The 18,883-nt window shown below is 57.6% G+C and overlaps 1 protein-coding gene across 6 annotated transcripts in view; it reads right to left on the bottom strand.

Moving 5' to 3' along the window:
- SPECC1L (sperm antigen with calponin homology and coiled-coil domains 1 like) overlaps positions 1-18,883 on the bottom strand; it is an 86,581-nt gene that overhangs the window by 19,149 nt on the left and 48,549 nt on the right. For 5 of the 6 annotated variants that reach the window (XM_027566146.1, XM_027566150.1, XM_027566147.1 and 2 more), the window contains 5 exons: positions 17,724-17,815; positions 16,189-16,279; positions 9,417-9,500; positions 7,173-7,329; positions 4,801-4,903 (listed from right to left, as the gene is read on the bottom strand). In XM_027566146.1, coding sequence (XP_027421947.1) covers positions 4,801-4,903; positions 7,173-7,329; positions 9,417-9,500; positions 16,189-16,279; positions 17,724-17,815 — 527 coding nt within the window. The remainder of the gene's footprint in view (positions 1-4,800; positions 4,904-7,172; positions 7,330-9,416; positions 9,501-16,188; positions 16,280-17,723; positions 17,816-18,883) is intronic. The other variant, XR_003515137.1, reaches the window with a different exon arrangement.

Genomic DNA, 18,883 nt, shown 5'->3' with positions numbered 1-18,883 from the left:
AACGAGGCCAGGAAGCATGAACTCCAAGGGTGCGGGAGGGCCCTGAGGGATGACCCCTCGTGGGGCGGGGCACGGCAGAAGCAGGTCGCACAGATGCTGCCTTTGAAGCTGCAGGGGCGGATGCTCCCTGGACGGAGGGAGCGCAGTGAGAGGGTGGGGGGTTCAGGGGCCGAGGTGAGGCGGTGGAGGAGCCGACCAGACTACACAGAGGCCAGGTCAACCAGCAGAGGCCTTGCTCTCCACACCAAGGATTTGGGGCTTTAACCAAATGGCAGAGGGGAAGTAGCTGACAGAGAAATAACCAGATGGCAATTTCAAACTGTTCCAGCAGCCAAGAAGCTGGACAGGAGGATGAGAAAATGACTTATGTCCACGCAAAGCCTCAGCGTCACATGTAAGGCCCACAACAACCGAACACCGTCAGCAGGAGACGGGACGACCACAGGGGGTAACAGGGCAGGGCTCAGCGCAGCCACGGGAGCGACCCACGGAGGCTCACACGCCACGGGCGAGCCAAGCAAGCACGGCCCTGGATGAGAGCAGCAGTCAGAGGCCCACGCGCCGTGACCCGCCCGGAACAGGCTCGCGACAGAGGCAGCAAGCAGACCCACGGGGCCCACGTCAAACGGGGAGCGGCTGCTGGCGGGCTCGAGGCCTCCCTTCAGATTGATGAAAACCCTGTGAGACCGACCGTGGTGAGGGCCGCACACCTCTAGGAACACACCACAAGGTACGCCTGTAAGTGGGTGCTGGGCGCTCATGTGAATACAGCCCAGTAAAAACGACGTAAAGGAAAAACGTAAGAGGCCGGGCAGTATGGACTTACGCTCCAGGTCTCGGCGCTGGTGTTCTCGCGGCTCGGCCACTGTCAGGGTGCAGGACTGACATCGCTTTCACTCAGCACGTTTCCAGGATTCATCCCTGTTGTATCGTGGATCGTGCAATCCATCGAAAAAAGGATCTTTCCGTTTACTTAGGTTTCAATTTCCTTCACAATGTTCTGTAGTTTCCAGCAGACAAGCCTTGTGCCCCCTTGGTTAAATTTACTTATAATATTTTACTGTTTTTTAAAAATTTTTATTTCATCTATGTTGTGTTAATTTCAGGTGTACAGCACAGTGATCCAATTACACATGCGGGCGCACGTGTTCTTTTTCAGATTCTCTTCCGTTAGAGCACAGAGCATGGAGCGGAGTCTCTGCTACCTAGGAAGGTCTCCGCTGCTCATCCACCGTGAGCACTGCAGTGGGCACCGCTCCAAACGCCTGACCCCCATCCTCCCCGCCCCCCTGGGGACCATCAGCTCCTTCTCTAAGTCTGTGAGTCCATTTCTGTTTTGTAGTAAGTTCGCTTGTGTTTTTTTTTAGATTCTGCATATAAGCGACACCGTATCTGTCTTTTTCTGACTTGCTAAGTATGATAATCTCCAGGCCCATCCAAGTTGCTGCAAATGGCATTATTTCATTGGTTTTAATGGCTGAGTAACACTCCGTTGTATACACATGCTACATCTTCTTCACCCACTCATCTGTTGATGGACATCTAGGTGGCCTCCGTGTCTGAGCGATTATTCACAGCGTTGCAGTGAACACCGGGGTATGTGTGTCCTGCTGAACCGTGTTTTTCTCCAGAGGCATGTGGGATCTTGGTTCCCTGGACAGTGATCAAACCTGTGTCCCCTGCAGTGGAAGTGCGGAGTCAACCACTGGACCCCTAGGGAAGTCCCCCAGATATATTATGCTCTATGACGCTACTATAAATGGAAATTCTGAGGTTCATTTTCAGTTTTCATTGCTAGTATAGAGAAACGCAGGTAATTTTTATAGGACCGCAAGGTTGTCAAACCAGTCATTCCTAAAGGAAATCAGTCTTCAACACTCACTGGAAGGACTGATGCTGAAGCTGAAACTCCAATACTTTGGCCACCTGATGTGAAGAACTGACTCATTTGAAAAGACCCAGACGCTGGGAAAGATTGAAGGCGGGAGGAGAAGGGGACGAAAGAGGATGAGATGGCTGGATGGCATCACCGACTCAACGGACATGAGTTTGAGTGAACTCCAGGAGTTGGTGATGGACCGGGAGGCCTGGCATGCTGCAGTCCATGGGGCCAGAGAGAGTCGGACACGACTGAGCAACTGCACTGAAGTGTATCCTGTAACTGCGGGATTTGTTCACTAGCTCCACCGGTTTTCCTGTGAATCCTAGCGGTTTGCCAGGTGGCATTCAGGTCCTCGGCACACACACAGTTTTGCCTCTTCCTTTCCAACGCCTTTTTCTCCCTTCCTCACACACCGCCGCCCCAGGGGGAACGTGCAGTAAAGGTCGAGTAGATGGTGACGAGCCGTCCTTCCTGCTCATGCTCACCAGTGAGCGTGACGGCAGCGCTGGGTTTCCAGACACCCGTGGGCAGCTGGTTCGGTGAGTGTTTCATCATGAGTGAGACGGCAGCGCCGGGTTCCCAGCCCGCGGGCAGCTGGTTTGCTGAGCGTTTCCATCGTGAACGGGTTTTCCCTTTTACTCCGTGGCAGGGTGTGTTGCTTTTCCTTTCCGTTCGTTGGACCAGCTTTGCATTCCTGGGACAAGCCAGGCTCGGTCATGGTGCACAAGTCCTGTTATTTGCTGCTGGATTCTGTCAAGTACTTCATTAAGGATTTCTGCATAAGGAATATCGGTCTGTAGTTTTCTCTTCTTGTGATGTCTTTTTCTGGCTTTGTTAATCAGAGTAATACTGGCCTCACAGAATGAACGAGGACATGTTCTCTGTTCTATTTTTGGAAGAGTCTGAGAAAGTCGGCTGTTAATTCTTTGTAAACGTTTGGTAAAATTTACCAGGGAAGCCATCTGGCCCTGGGCTTTTCTTTGTTGAAATTGTTTTGATTACTAATTCTGTTCCTTTAGTTGCAATAGGTCTATTCAGAATTTCTTTCTTCTTGAGTCAGTTTTTTATAGCTTGTATATTGCAAGGAATCAAAATCGTCGAGGTTAAGTAATTCGTTGGTGTACTGTTCACAGTATTCCCTTTAATCCTTTCCGTTTCTATAAGGTCATTTAGTAAAGTCTTTGCTTTTACTCCAGATTCTAGTAATTTCAGCCTCCTCTTTTTCTTTTTTGTCAATCTAGGCAAAGGTCTGTACATGTGCTCATCTTGTCAAAGAACCAACTGCTGGTGTCAGTTATCTCCTCTGCTGATTCTGTATCTGTTATTTCTGGTCTGATCTTTATTATTTCCTTCCTCTGACTGCTCTGGGCTGAGTTTGTTCTTCCTTTTCTACTCTCGTCAGGTAGATGGTTAGGTCACTGATCTGGGATTTTTCTCCTTTCTAAAGGCCGGTGCTCGCAGCTAGCTGTTCCCTGGGAGCTCCTTTCCAGCATCTCCCCAGTCTCCTTATGTCATGCTGTGAGTATTTCTTTCGCTATTACTTTCTAACTTCCTTCCACTGTGATCAGAAAAGATACTTTGTATAGTCTCAACGTTTTACAATTTATCGACATTTGTTCCAGGGGTGCCTGCGAAGAACGTGTATTCTGCTACTGATGGACAGCCTGTGAGAGACGCACAGGTCTGATTAGCAGTTTATGAATACTGTCTACGGTTTGGGGCTTGTGTCCTCGGCTAGGTGTTTCTATTAGGCTGTATCCCAATCATTTACTGCTCTGCTTATTCTGCTGAACGGTGGTTTTATAAGTGGACAGTTCAGTGGCATCAAGTATATTCATTCACACTGTTGCACAACCATCACCAGCATCCATTTCTAGAACTTTCTTCATGCATGACGGCAACTCTACTCTTTACACAATGACTGCCCGTGACACAGGCCCCTGGCAGCCGCCATTCTACTCTCAGTCACCATGAATCTATTTCAGGGACTTCATATAAGTGGAATCACCTAAGATTTGTACTTCTGAGTTCAGCATAATGTCTCGGAAGAAACCTCAACACCCACTGACAGATGCATGGATGAAGACGCAGGGTATAAATACACGACGGAGTACTACTCAGCCACAAAAAAGAGTGAAATGATGCTATCTGCAACGGGGACGGACACAGAGATTGTCGTACTAAGTGGAGAAAGCCAGAGAGAGACACACACGTGCCATCACTTACGTGCAATCCACAAAAACGATATGGGGGAACTCACTCACGAGACACAAGCAGACAGAACACACTTGTGGTCAGCAGAGGACAGTGGTGGAGGGGGTAAACCAGGAGCGGGGTTAGCAGGCACGAGCTACTGTGCGTAAGCCAGGCGGACAGTAAGGCCTTGCTGCACAGCAAGGGGAGCCACGCGCGGGCCGAGCAGGGGCCTGCGATGGAGAAGGGTCGCACGGATCACTGGATCACTCTGCTGTCCACCTGCAACTAACAAATTACAAACCAGTCATACTTCAATTTCTACAGACAGGCTAATAATACCAAAAGAGGGAGAGAGAGGCTGACAGAGGGCCAGGAGCGCAGGCTACAGAAGAGCCCGGCTGAGAGGCGACACGGGCACAGCCTGCACAGGGGAAGCGGAAACGCTGAGATAGAACTCAGCGGAACGAAAACTTTAAACATGATGAGTGACATCTTCATTTAAAGAAAGATAGATTTTCACTCTTAGTCCAGTGAGGCCTCACAGAGCACTCAACCAGGACTTAGACGAGAAATGCTACAGCAGCTCAACAGGAGCAGAGTGACGGTCCGCTGCTCTGGACGGGAAGGCACTGTTTCTCCCGGGACGCCCCCCACGTCTGGGGCTCGTGCTGCTCAGCAGGCTGTGCCAGCAGCGGCTCCCCTGGACGGAAGGACGCAGTTACCTGGTAGCCCTCGGTTTTCTTCTGACACCACTTCAGCAAGGCGTTCCTCTTGGAACCCCCATATTCTCTCGCCAAGGCCGACAGAGGATCCTTCCTTTCTTCCCTGGGAAGTGGAGAGAAGAAACATTTCAACTCGTGTTCCTTATCAGAGCACCCTTCCAAGCCAGAAATCCAACAGAACACATGCACCCTCGGAGGCGGACAACAGCCAGAGGCATCTGCACGGGTCTGATTCCTCTGTCAACTTTTATGGGTCCCACAGACCCCCTGCTGTCGGGGGCTCAGCCGCCTGAAGGGAGGCCCTGTCACCACCCACAGGGAAGCCGTGTGCAGGGCCAGCGCAACGCGGCCCGGGACACTCGGGGTGCAGTGGCCGCGCCGGCAGCGTGCAAGAGCCGCCACGGCTCCTTCCCCTTGGGCTTCGGCCTTCCTTGTGGCTACGTTTCATCTCACGCAACGTCTATGTCCTTGGTCACTTCACCTTCTTTTTAAAGCACTGACTATAATCACAAAGGATGGAGCTAACCCAGGTGAAGGATCACTGCTGCCTTCAGAGAGCACACAACTGGGGAGGCAGATACGACAAAAGAGCAGCAAGCAGGACACCACCCGCAGCATGTCTCCAAGTCTTTACTGCTAAGCTGCACACTCTTTATTGACTGCAAGTAATTAGCATTTTCCCTTGCATAAAAAATTGAGTTTTCTGTACACTCACTCACTCGGCACCTCCTTGCGAGGCTCGACCGGGCGGCGGCGACACGGGGCCTGCCCTCAGGGAACATCCCCATGCACACGGGGCGGACAGCTCACTGAAGCTCAGGAGGAGCCAAGAGCCACACGGGTCAGCCCCGAAGATTCCACATGGGCACTTCAGGGCACTGTCCGCTGCGTGGGTGCAGAAGAACATCCTGCCCCAGACCGGACACCGAGTCTAAAGAGCCTGTGGCCAGCGTGTCAATGGAGCAAGGCAGACCCGAACCCAACCCCTCCAGCACCAATGTTTCCCTCCAGGGACCACTCCAGGGGCAGGACAGAACACAGGGGCCTGTGGACAGCGAGCTCTGCAGAACAAGCCATCCCTGACCAGCAGAGCCCTCTGCACAGCTGGTTTGATTTCCAGCCATGACTGCAAGTAAAGCAGATTCCAGCCTCACAACGTCCAGCCCGTGTCCTAGACGTCACAGGCGGCACAGTACCCTTCCGTCTGCATTCACCCTACAAAGGATGACAGGACACCAGAGCTCGCGTGAGGAACGAAGCTTTTCCAGTGCAGAGGTGCGTTGAAATAGCACCGATTTTTACTTTAGAACCAAAAGTAAAATACAAAAATATTCCAACCTGCAGTCAGACCCCTGTCTCGAAGAACGACACTGTTATGCGTGTGCTGGCTCACCGTGTTCCTGTTCTAGCTAAAGGGCTCAAAGAGGTTTGTCACAACAGCACCGAACACAGGAAATGAGAATGAAGATAAAGGTGAGAAGTGAACAAAACAAAAGAGCACGCCAAGAGAAAAACAAAAGCAACTGTCACAATCACCGTGAAAGGTTTACTCTACTCACACAGCCATCCTGCCAGAGACAGCCTAGAACAGCACCAAGCCCAGTGCAGCCCACGGGCACGGCGAGAAGCTGCAGGAGGGAGCCTCCGAGGGGGAGGGGTCGTCTCCTGTAACTTTACTGTCAGGAAAGGAAGCTGAGGCCAGGAGCGGTCCTGGGCAGGCGCACGGCTTCTCGCAGAGGGGCCGGGAGAGTGGGCGCCCCCGCCTGGGGCACGAGACACAGCCCACGTGGACAGTGCTCCCCTCGCTCGGCCAGAGAGGCGGGTGCCCCCGCTGCTCACTGCGCCCGGGGCCGCTCTTCTAAGAGGTTGGTCGCCGAGAGGAAGGGCGTTAAACCTGAGAGCATAATCTGAGTTTGAGAGCCCAAAGAGTCCACTCTTATTCAGACCTGTAGGTCAACAACCAGGAGGAGTCCGGCCCGCGCGCTCACTGAGGCTCGGGGCCTGCCAGCGCCCGCCCTCCTCCCCACCCTGCGCTCCACACACAGCTGGAGTTCCAGTGTCACCAAAGTCACTTTTGTACTCAGCTGTTTGCTACTTTAAAAAAGCAAAACTGGGAAAAAAGAGAAAACCCCACAAAAACAAGAATAAAAACACCCGCTGCTTGGGGGAAATAATTATCTCTATAACTTTGTTTTATTTTTGTACTTTTTATCATCTTTCTCCACTCTGGGCATAGCAGAGTGGATCAGAAAACACTTAACTCACAAAGAGAGAACACACACCAGGGCTCGAAACTTTCACAACCCGATCATTCACTCTCAAAAGGCCCGGGATGGCCCGAGGGCAGTGCCCCCGCAGGAAGCACCCTCTACCTGATGCGGCTCCGGGCGGTGGGGGTCACGGAGGCCGTGGGCGAGGAGGAGAGCGACAGCTGCGGCGAGGTGGCCCCCATGGCCATGAGCGCGGCGGGCGACGTGCCCTCGGGAGCAGACACGTCGCGCTTCATCTCCTCGCTGCTTCGTCTGGACACTACAGGTTAGAGCAGAAGCAGTTTAAACTGAGCTCTTGAGACATCTCGTTCAGCAGGTCCTCCACAGAGCAGAGACCACCCTGTGTGTGTTCCTCGCTCAGTCGTGTCCTGCTGTGACCCCAGGGACTGCAGCCCGCCAGGCTCCTCTGTCCATGGCATTCTCCAGGCAAGAATACTGGAGCAGGCTGCCATTCCCTTCTCCAGGGGATGTTCCTGATCCAGGACCAGATCGGGTCTCACCCACATTGCAGGCTGAGTCTTTACCTTCTGAGCCACAAGGGGAGGCCAGACACTCCCACACAGGAGAAGAACCGATGTTGTCTCTATCTGACTGATAACGGGAAAGGGTCTTTATCTGATTGATAACGTGAATGGATCTTATTTTTTCACTTGAAAAACACTGTAAAAAAGGTACAGCTGTTGAAGTATGCACAGAAGCCCAGCCCACACTCTAGCACACACCTGGCCCAGAGTGAGTCCCACCAAACCTGGTTCAATCACAAACACGACCAAGACCAAAGTAACACTTGCTCTCAACTGCAATCAACAAAACCCTCCTGAACTTGGCCAAAAGCTGAGGAGACAGAAAGGAAAGACAGGGGCCACGCGTGATTTGCGGTCAAGCCAAATTTTACAAAAACAGGAATCAATGAGACTGAAAAGCAAAAGATGTCAACTACTGAGAAGTGTCAGGAAAGTCCTACTTGAAGAGTCCGACAGAGCCAGGCGCGCGCCGGGTTGGACTCACAAAGCCCTGAGAACCGGAGGTGGAGCAGCCCGACAGTGGGGCCACAGGGGAGGCAGCTTTCTGTCCACGAGGCGCAGGGGACCAGCGGGTGCTCACAGCGCTGGGCTGAGCACGAGAGCCGCGAGGCACGAGGCCAGGCCCTGGTCCCAGACGGGCCTCCTCAGAGGCGCTGGAGTGGGAGCGCGGCGGTGCCAGCCCTGCGGGCACCAGTCACCTCCCCAGCCGGCCGGCTGGCACCTCCTGGCGGTGGAGGGCCTGCAGCTCTGCATCCGCACAGTCACGTGCTCCAAGGCCTGAGGAGACACGCTTTCTCTGATGACAAGGTCTTAGGAGAAGGAAGCGCTTGCGCGTCCAACACAGTTTTATAATCATTCTGCCTTTTTCTTCCACTGTCAAATCTCTGTATAAACCTGCAGTTTCTTTCAAGCGCTGTGCTAGGACTAGATGAGAAGCCTTCGTAATTTTATATAAATCACAAGATGTAGACTAAGGAAGAATGGGAAGAATCTGTTACAGGAAAACGCTCTGGACCCTGGCTTTGCAGGAGAGGTTTTGCTTGCACTTTCCACTCAGCTAAGGTGTCCAAAAACTGTACCAACTGAAACTCACATCCAAGTGGGACGGTGCCCACAGGAGGCAGGTTAAAAAACCTCTCCTTTGCTGGTCCAACTTCTCATTGAGATACTGAGGATTAAAAAAGCCACAAAGGGAAATTAACAAGGATGCTCACAAACTGGAATGTCAGCTCAAGGAAACCAGCGTGTGCCCACCAGACACACCACGGTAACCCGGCCCGCCACACTGCAGGCTCCGGCTGCAGGGCATTTCTGCTGTGCTCAGAAACAACCTCCAGAACAGTCACAACACATCCTGCGGTAAATATCCCGACTGTCCGTGACTACAGGCTTCTCTGACAGCTCAGCTGGTGAAGAATCTGCCTGCAATGCAGGAGACCCCGGTTCATTCCCTGGGGGGGGAAGATCCTCCGGAGTAGGAATAGGCTCCCCATGCCAGTATTCTTGGGCTTCCCTGGTGGCTCAGCTGGTAAAGAATCTGCCTGCAATGCGGGAGACCTGGGTTTGATCACTGGCTTGGGAAGATCCCACATTTGTTATGTGAATGGAACTATCTAGCTCTTTTTATTTTTGAAATCAGGGCCATGAAATATGATTTCTATGAAATCTCTAAGATACAATGGGGAAATTCAGAGTGAAAAATGATCAATTAAAGAGGCAGAGAGGCAGGTAAGGTTAAAGGAGCCTAAAGAGAAGGAACTCAGCTCCATCAGCGGACCTTCCAGACGCACCTCTAAAGGCCGGCTCAGATGAAGGGCAGTACCTGAGAGGGTCTTTGCGCTCTCCATGGCAGGCACTCTCGGCAGAGAAGCAGGTCGGCTGGTCGAAGACGTTCTCAGCAGATGCTCTGCACAGGGTGGGAAGTGCCACAGTGAGGAGACCTGACCCCGGACTTCAGGGGCACAGGGAGCAGGACGCTTTCCTCTCGCCCCTGACCCCGGACTTCAGGGGCACAGGGAGAAGGACGCTTTCCTCTCGCCCCTGACCCCGGACTTCAGGGGCACAGGGAGCAGGACGCTTTCCTCTCGCCCCTGACCCCGGACTTCAGGGGCACAGGGAGCAGGACGCTTTCCTCTCGCCCCTGACCCCGGACTTCAGGGGCACAGAGAGAAGGACGCTTTCCTCTCGCCCCTGACCCCGGACTTCAGGGGCACAGGGAGCAGGACGCTTTCCTCTCGCCCCAGAGGCTGGTCCCTCCTCCCGGCCCAGGCCCCTCGACGGCTCCCAAACAAACTGCCTGACACAAACACCTCCAGCCGACAAGGGCCACTTCATTCACTTGTATGTCCAGGGATGAGACATAAGTGCGAACGCTTCCAAACCACCGGGAGCTACTTCCGTCTGGTGCAATTCATCCAGGAGTCAGGACGCTCTGCCGCACCAGGGCCTGGAGGCGCTAAGCCCACACCTTCTGGGAGCCCACAGCGCGTGTCTGCATGTCGGGGGCACACAGCCCGCAGCCAGAGGCGGGTCAGGACAGACACGGGAGTACAGAACGATTCAGGGTCATCAGCCAGAGGGAGAGCCCACCCACCACAACGTGGGGCGACCGGAAGCCTTCAGCAGCGTCCTGACGAGACCCTGTCCGGCCGGTTGTGCTGCTGGAGAACAGGCTGGGGAGCAGCACTCAGCCCAGGACACACCGCAAAGGTCGGGGCCACAGTCCCAGCCGCCGAACCTCGGGGCTGGTGGAGAGCAGAGACGGCCGTGGGGGACGGACGACAGCCTCCCTGGCCACTGTGTGAACTTCAGTCTGGGGGCAGCAAGGACCCCCAGGGAGGAGAGAAGCAGTCCCCCCACCGCCGCCTGTCCCCCGCTCTGCCACACCAGGCCAGGTCGCGGGACTCTGGAGTCCCCAGCCCTGGGGCAGCAGCTCCCCTGCCCCCTGGCCCAGCCATCTCACCACCCTGGGGCCTAGCTCCAACACCCCCTCCCTGGCACCTGTTTCCCACAGTGGGCGCCCCAGACCCAGGCCAGCTCGCCTCTGTGCCCGGCGCCACTGCAGTCAGGCCGGGAGGACTGGCACAGGAGGGCCGGACGTGCTGCATGTGCCCAGGACACGTGTCAGGTGGGGCCAGCGAAGACTGCTCACCTCTTCTGAGAGCAACACCCTCGGATGGGAAAGGAGAGAGCGACCGACACAGACAGCCCCGTGCGCACTGCCCGCTTAAAACACACTCGCTCTCAGCCATCAGGAGGATGTCAGCTGTCTCTCCAGGACAGCGCGTCTCTCACTCTGACACGTACTTCCCGAGTGTGTAAGGCACGTACGTGAGGCCACGCCCACACAGCGCCCTGGAGGGGAGGCAGGGCAGCTGGACTCACGCCCCGTGAAGACAGGTCCACCCAGCCCAGAGCCACCACCCCTTCCTCGTGCTGAACCGACGCACCCTGAGCCCCGAGCGGCTGCGCGTGCCCTCACAGAAGCACCCATCGTGCACGCAGACGGACTCAGCAGAGCTGGGGGAACGCGGAAGCCGCAGGAAACCGGAGTCGACATTTTAGACGGAGCCCAAGTGCCCACTTCACAGACACAAGACGGGTCCTGTCCCAGAGGCTTCATGGCCCGGGAGACGACAGTGAGACCAGGTGACAGAAACACACGGGTGCAGGGCGAGGGCCACCGGGCACGCGACAGCGCAGCGCACTGAAGCCCACCCGCCCGCCGCAGCCGGCTCACGCACGTCCAAGGACCCACGTCGTCTCAGCTCAGCGCAGGCTGACACCTCCCTTCTGAGGAGGCACCTTCCCGAGGGCCAGGGGGGCGGCTGCACCCCCGACACGCACACACCCTCCGCTCTGCCGTGTGGGTCAGAGCCACACGTGAACTGCTAGCACGCCCCTTTGAAAGGCAAGCCAGCACGTCACGGCAGAGGCGGCAGGCAGGAGACAGCAGACACTGCGGTGACCAGGTCTGTTCTCAGAAACCCTCTTGTCTTTAACCCACGTGAGGGACACAGGGAAGCAGCAGCCCCGGGCCGAGAGCTGCCCGAAGGGTCTGGAGAGGCCTCCCCGGGGAGAGACGCTGCAGCGAGCACGAGAGTGACTGACAGCCTTTACGCAGGCAAAGGAGAGGGGCTTCCTCAGTGCTCAGCAGACGCCAGGAAATGCCCAGGAAACGCCAGGACCGGCAGTGCTGGGAGGGCAGGGCTGAGGAGCGCAGCCCCACCCCTGGGGCGGGGCGCCGGGGACTGTCCCAGGCGGACACCCTTCCGTCCCGGAGGGTGGGGTGTGGGGGGCGGGTGTGAGCGGACTATAGGGCAGACAGCAGGCTGCCTGGACGCGGGCCGTGTCAGGGGAGACATAAACGGGCTCAAGGCTCCTCAGGAGCAGACTCGCACACTGCTGACCACGTGGACAAGCAGGTGAGAGAGAGGAGGGTCCCCGTGCGCAGATGCGCGAGGAAGAGGGCTGTGGGAGGGAAGCGAGGGGCACACGCCGCACTGAAAGCTGGGGAGATGCCCAAGGCCGCCGGAGCCGGCAGTCAGCGCGTTCTGGGGACAGCGGTGAACACACCCAGCTCTGTCAGCACCCAGCGGACGAGAGGGGGACGACCTGGTGGCAGGAGGCCACGGTGGCCGGGGTCGGAGCCACTGCAGACGCTGGGGACAGGGAGAGGTGCAAGCGTGCTGAGGAGGGTGGAGCCGGGAAGCGGTGCATGTGCGAGGTGAAGAGGCGGCAGGAACCGTGGGGCCGGCCACGCAGCAGCCGCAGGAGCGCTCTAGTGACGCCCGAGGGGTGAGCTGGGGCCCAGGCGGAGGGAGAAAGCCGCACAGAGACCCCCGCCCACCCTCGACGCACAGGCACACGGGCCCCCTCCTCAGTCCTCCCGCCTGAGACTGGCAGCTGTCCCTGCTTCCCTCATCAAACTTACAGGCAGCAGGGAGCCGAGGGCTTCCCTGGAGGTCCAAGGGCAGGACTCTGTGCTTCCCCCAAGAACACCCATTAGATTCCTGACCCAGGAACTAAGATCCTGCATGCCGCAGGGCAGGGCCGAAAGAAAAGAAACACCCGTGACAAAACAGAAATACGTGACTTCTTTCCACTTTTCTGACAATACGCTGGAGAAAACATGAGCACCTGGACAGCCTGGTTTATCAAGACGGACAGCAAGAAGCACCTTCAGAAGTGAACGGACGCACGCTAGGCTGCAAACACAGCAGGGCACGGTTTCTCTCTCAGCCTCTCCTGGGAAGCTCCCCGCTCGCCCCAGAATCGGGCTTGGGTCCACCCTCTGAAGAAGGCAAACTGCTGGGAAACTTTTCAATAAAAGGTTCTCTTCCTTCTGACTTAAGAGACTTGGCTTTCTTTCTAGAGAAACCTCTGAACTTCATATGACACTTGTCACACGTACCCTTTATCATAAATCAGTTTTTCCAAAATACTGAATTTTTTAAAAGGTTTACATCTCTGTCCACAAATAACACAACTCAGTGGGACGATCACAGCACGTCTCCTTGCAGAAGGTGACTATCTGTGGACCGGTCCGCTTTCTTGGACGTCTGATCTGATGACACCAACACGACCCTCAGGCCACGCTGACCCTGGGCAACCCAAGCTCCCCCACCATCTGCAGGACCAACCAAGGTCTCCGCCTGACCATGGGCCTTAAAGATCACTGTGCGAGGGGGCAGTAAAGACCCTCCCAATTACCTGGACCCACGTGCCTGCTCAGGCTACAAACACGAGCTCACACGCGGTCTACGAAGGCCCAGCTGTTACGACCCAGACCACCGAATTCAACTGCCAACCGTACCAACAGAAGTCTACTTACACCAAGGTCTCTGGTCTGAAACACCTTCCTGTGTCTGACATACAAGCATGACGAAGAAAAGACCAAAAAAGCTACATCTTTTATAACACACTCACTGGAGAAACCAGCAAACTACCCACTATCGCGCAGGAGACGGAGGCAGCGCCTCCGAGTTTCTGGGCTCTTCACCCTGTAAGTGCAGACTGTGCCGCCTGGGCCACGCCGGGACAGGGGACGCGGCGCAGCGGCGCTCGGGCCTCCCGCTCAGGCGGCCTGGAGGGCCACGATGGCTTCTGAGGACCGAGACTCAGCTGCTGGCTCTTGGTTTTGTAAGTGGTTGCTTTCCCTACCGAGTGTTTAAGATAAAAGGCTACACTATCAACAAATTCTCCGGTAAGAAGTCACCCAGAGGCGTTTCCTGCTCTCTGTATTTGCAGTTTCAAGCAAGCCCAGTAAAGGCGTCAGAGCAGGCAGACGTGGAGGGTGAGGCGGCTCTCGCAGCGGGACCGCAGACCCCCGTGCGCGGTGGCATCATCACCCGACCGTTACCAGGAGACAAACAGAGGCGGCCAGAAAAAGCCCCGAGACACTCACCACACTAGTCTGTGTCTCAATAGCCCACAGACCTGATACTCCCATTTTCCACCAACAGAACCAGGGTCACAGGGACACTCAACGGCAATCTCTGCCCAGTTCCCCAAGCTGGTCCGTTCCTAAGAGCCACTGGCGGTGCTCGTGAAGAGTGTCCATGCCCCTTCCCTTTCCACGCCACACACCTGACGTGAGGCCCAGGGGTCCACATTCTATCGAGGGATTCGGGTAAAGTGCATCAACAGGTAGGTTTGATAAACACTGCTGGTGCCAGCACGGCTTCCCCAGAAACCTCGTGCTGCTGTGAGCCGATCAAGGTGAGTCGGTATAGCAGCCTTGAAGGGGACAGGCCCCTCGGACGCACTTACAGAACGACCACACACAGGAGCGGGGCCCTAAGCACCCCTCACAGGCCCTGGAGAAGGCCCCTCGGACGCAGTTACAGAGTGACCACACACAGGAGAGGGGCCCTAAGCACCCCGCACGGGCCCCGGAGAAGGGCCCTCGGACGCAGTTACAGAGTGACCACACACAGGAGAGGGGCCCTAAGCACCCCGCACGGGCCCTGGAGAAGGGCCCTCGGACGCAGTTACAGAGTGACCACACACAGGAGAGGGGCCCTAAGCACCCCTCACAGGCCCTGGAGAAGGGCCCTCGGACGCAGTTACAGAGTGACCACACACAGGAGAGGGGCCCTAAGCACCCCGCACGGGCCCCGGAGAAGGGCCCTCGGACGCAGTTACAGAGTGACCACACACAGGAGAGGGGCCCTAAGCACCCCGCACGGGCCCTGGAGAAGGGCCCTCGGACGCAGTTACAGAGTGACCACACACAGGAGAGGGGCCCTAAGCACCCCTCACAGGCCCTGGAGAAGGCCCCTCGGACGCAGTTACAGAGTGACCACACACAGGAGAGGGGCCCTAAGCACCCCGCACGGGCCCTGGAGAAGGGCCCTCGGACGCAGTTACAGAGTGACCACACACAGGAGAGGGGCCCTAAGCACCCCTCACAGGCCCTGGAGAAGGCCCCTCGGACGCAGTTACAGAGCGACCACACACAGGAGAGGGGCCCTAAGCACCCTGCACGGGCCCCGGAGAAGGCCCCTAGGACGCAGTTACACAGTGACCACACACAGGAGCGGGGCCCTAAGCACCCCGCACGGGCCCCGGAGAAGGGCCGAGCGGGGAGCCGGGCACACACGGAATCAGCGTGAAGGAACCAGGCAGTGTCCGGGGCGGCGCTCAGCACGACCGGGTGCGCCCGCAGCCACCGCCACGTGGAGCACGGCTGCTCAGGGACGGGGAGGGGCGAGGCTGACCGCAGGTCCGTGAGCCTGGGGGAAGAGGAGGCCCTGAGTGAGGTGTGCCCGTGACCCCGACTCTCACCAGGAAGCAGCATCAAGAGTCAGCCCGGGACCTGTGAGCACACGCACGATCCCGGACCCCCCCGCAGGGCCAGGAGGGGGCCCTTTAAACCGCCATGTGCCTTCCCTGGGCAGGAGGCCCTTCCAGGTGGAGGGGAGACCCCGGGTCCCCCCGGTGGGTGAAGTGGAGGCGGCAGCAGCCTGCCCTGGGCCCCACTGCCCCCGCCCCACAGCTGTGCGGGCCCAGGAGGTCGGGGGCCGGCGGGGCCTGCCAAGTGTCTCCACGGCTGCCCCGCCCCGCACGCCCCCACAGCACTTTAGCCCCACCCGACGGAGGCAGCGGGGAGGAGAGGGACCCGACCCCCGACGCGGGCGCCACGAAGAGCCCGTGCTGACGGCACTGCCCGGGGCCCGGCTCTCAGTCCCCTCTCTCACAAGTGCCCTGGAGCATAGGGGCCAGGGGAGCGGGCTCTGGAGCCAGGCTGCCCGGCTCCACCGCTCAGTGGCTACGTGAACCTGTGTTCCTGAGACATTCAGCTGCTTGAAGCCTCATTGTCCGTACTTATAGAGAGGGGCTAACGGCACACGCCCCACGGAGCGCTGAGAACAGGGCCTGGCAGTGAGCGGACTGCTGCTGCCCACGGTGACACCAGGAGCGTCGCATTCCAACGTCCGCTAGTAACTACTCCCCGGTCTGTAACCAGGGCACGTTCTTAGTAAACCCGTGACACAGACGTATAACAGGGTGGCAGAAACAGCGCCAAGAGCAAATGAAGAGAGTCAGATGAAAGTCAACAACAGAAGTGAAGCGCAGTGCGCGAGCCGTACCTTGCACAGGGATCTCCCCGTAGTTTGGTCTCTTATCTGAGAGGGCTGTCAGGGGTTTGGACGTGGAGATGGGTCCACTGATGGAATGTCTCTGAAACCACAGGACAAAGGGTGTCAGACGGCCCTGTCGTGGTCACTCAAGTGCTGGCATCACGGAGGGGACGCCCCCCAAACTTGCTTCCTCCCCCACCAGCCCCCTCCCAGAGGCCTGGGATATTCAAAGTCTTTCAAGTTTCCACACAAACCGCATGAAACCATCCATTTCCACAGGACCACGGAGAAGACAGAGAGAGGAGTCCCCCAGACAGGACCGGGTCCTCTCCCTGCTTATCACCCTGCCTCACTCTGCTCATCAGAAGCGAGTCACTGAGCCCAGCCCCCCCGGGAGGGGCAGACGACACGCGAGCGGGGCAGAGGCGGCCAGGATTGCGGGGCAGCTCAGAGCCCGCTGCCCCGTGACTGAGGGATCTCCTTGGCCCTTTGCTTCTAAGGTCGTTTAGGGCAGGGCTGTTTAGCTCCACTTCATGGTGCGGCCCTTGAGGGCCCTAATGAACACTCCAAGGATTCAGAGAGGACTTCCCACAGTGGGCAGAGGAGCAGAGGCAGACAAACCCTGCCCCGCGCAAACCCTGAGGAGCCCCGGGAGCTGCTCTTCCCTGCAGAGCGGCCCCAACCCGGCCGGCTGGGCCCACCCTGTGCCGCGCGTGTGGACGCCCTCGGCCGGGGCCTGGGGGAGCCCTGCGGGCTGCGGCCTGTCCACGCGGCTCTCGGCCCTGGGCGACCCCACCCCAGCCCTCGTGCTCCCTCCTGGCCTCCCCAGAGGCAGCCTCCCTGCTCCGTGTGGGTGCCTCCTCCCTGGTCGCCACGGAGAGCAGCCTGGCCCGCAGCAGGGCTCAGCCCGTGTCCCAACCACAGATCTCAGCCCCACGCCACCTGTCCAACGACGTCTGGAGAACAGAACGGCCTCCAACCCCTGGTCCGGCCTCCCAGCTGCCTGCGGCGCAGGGCCACCCAGCCTGGACCCCTCACGGCCTCAGCGAGGCCTGAAGAACCACCACTGCTCATCTCGGGCCCCATTCCCGGACGCCTGTTCAGTGGGAGGAGGCCTGGGGTCTACGTGTGTAAAACTCCACACGACCTTCGTGCACAATCAGGCTTGAGGAGCGTGTGCTGGGACATTATACAAGTGCTGAAATGCTACTGATTGGGGCTTCAATTAATAATTACTGGTTTGTTTTCCAAGGTGGGGAGATGAGATTTTTTAACTTATCTTCACAGAAGTTTACAAGCTGACATCATGAGCGTTAGGCCTCAGCCGACAGCCACTTAGAGCAAGCCCACCGGATTTGACGCCTATCACGTCTCAGTGCCTTTACTTGCTTTCGTTTATACCTTCACGCCTTTAAAAAACCTGATGAATAGAGGGCAAGAAAAAGCTCCCTACAGATAGAACACGGCGCTTCTGCTGCCCTCCTTCCAAACGGAGAGCGTGGCACTTCCTACGCAGGCGCAAACACAAAGCCACAGGCACGCACCTGCATGGGGGAGACGGCGGCCGCAGGGGGCGTCTTCATAGGGCTTGGGCTCAGAGGCGTCCGGGGCATCGCTGCCGCGGCAGGGCTGGGCACTGGAAGACAGCAAACGCACAGTGAGCGAGGCCATGACGGGGCGGAAGCTTCAAACACCCCCCAGGAGCGCCGCCCAGCCAGCACGAGGGCTCCCCGGGAACAGCTGCCGCCCCACCGCCTCAGCCCCAGCAGCCCTGCCGCCAGGGGGACAGTCTGCTCCCTAGACAAGCGGTGCTGACTTCCAGGCCCGGCTGTGCCGGTCACATCACTCTTGCTGTTTAATTACATGGTTGAGTACTCCACAAACCGAGGACTCCACATGAAAAACCTCAGCAGAGCCTCTGTGGCTGCATCAGGTGAGAGGGGGCATGTGGTGGACGTTCCGGGCATGTTACATGAAGGGGAGCTGGGCTCAAAGCAGCTTTCCTCCCCGCCCCTGTGGGGCTCAGCACGTCCCCTCACGTGGATTTCCACAGGCGGTGCATTTGACGCACAGTGTATAATAGCCGCTCGCATGTCAACCTCCCTCTCTGGAATGAACTGCTCAGAAGGAGGCTTCCGGAAGCCCCTGGGGCCGGCGGCTAGGGCTCTGTGCTTCCACTGCCGGAACCCAGGTTCAGTGTCTAGTTGGGGAACTAAGATCCTGTGTGCCGTGTGGCCAAAAACAGGAAAAAATCTGTATTACAAAAAAAAAGGGGCCACCGAACGGCAGTGGATGGTGGCCTGAGCTAGCCGCCAACTGCGCTCCCAGAGACGAGAGGGCAGAGCAGGTGTGTGCGAGGGGCTGGGTAAGAGGGCTTGATGACGGACTGACGCCGGGTGAGCAGGGGGGAGGCTCCGAAACTCCTGGCCTGGTAACTGGGCGGCATGGCGCTGCCTTCACAGGGAGAGACGGCAGCTGAGGGGCCAGGTCTGCTTCTGGACGAGAGACGACATCTGGAGATGCCGGGTGTCGGGGTCAGGCAGCACCTGAGCACACGCGCCCGAGGGGCTCGGAGGACGAGCAGGCCCCAAGTCCACACCTGGAGGCTGCCCGGCTCAGAGGAGACAGCTGACCCCCACGTGGGGTCAGCCCGAGCCTAACTCTGAGATCTCTGTGGCCGAACAGACCCCAAACCTCCTGTTAA

This window comes from Bos indicus x Bos taurus, chromosome 17, assembly GCF_003369695.1.
Source record: "Bos indicus x Bos taurus breed Angus x Brahman F1 hybrid chromosome 17, Bos_hybrid_MaternalHap_v2.0, whole genome shotgun sequence".
Taxonomy (NCBI): domain Eukaryota; kingdom Metazoa; phylum Chordata; class Mammalia; order Artiodactyla; family Bovidae; genus Bos; species Bos indicus x Bos taurus.
This window is presented reverse-complemented; position numbering and strand designations above follow the sequence as displayed.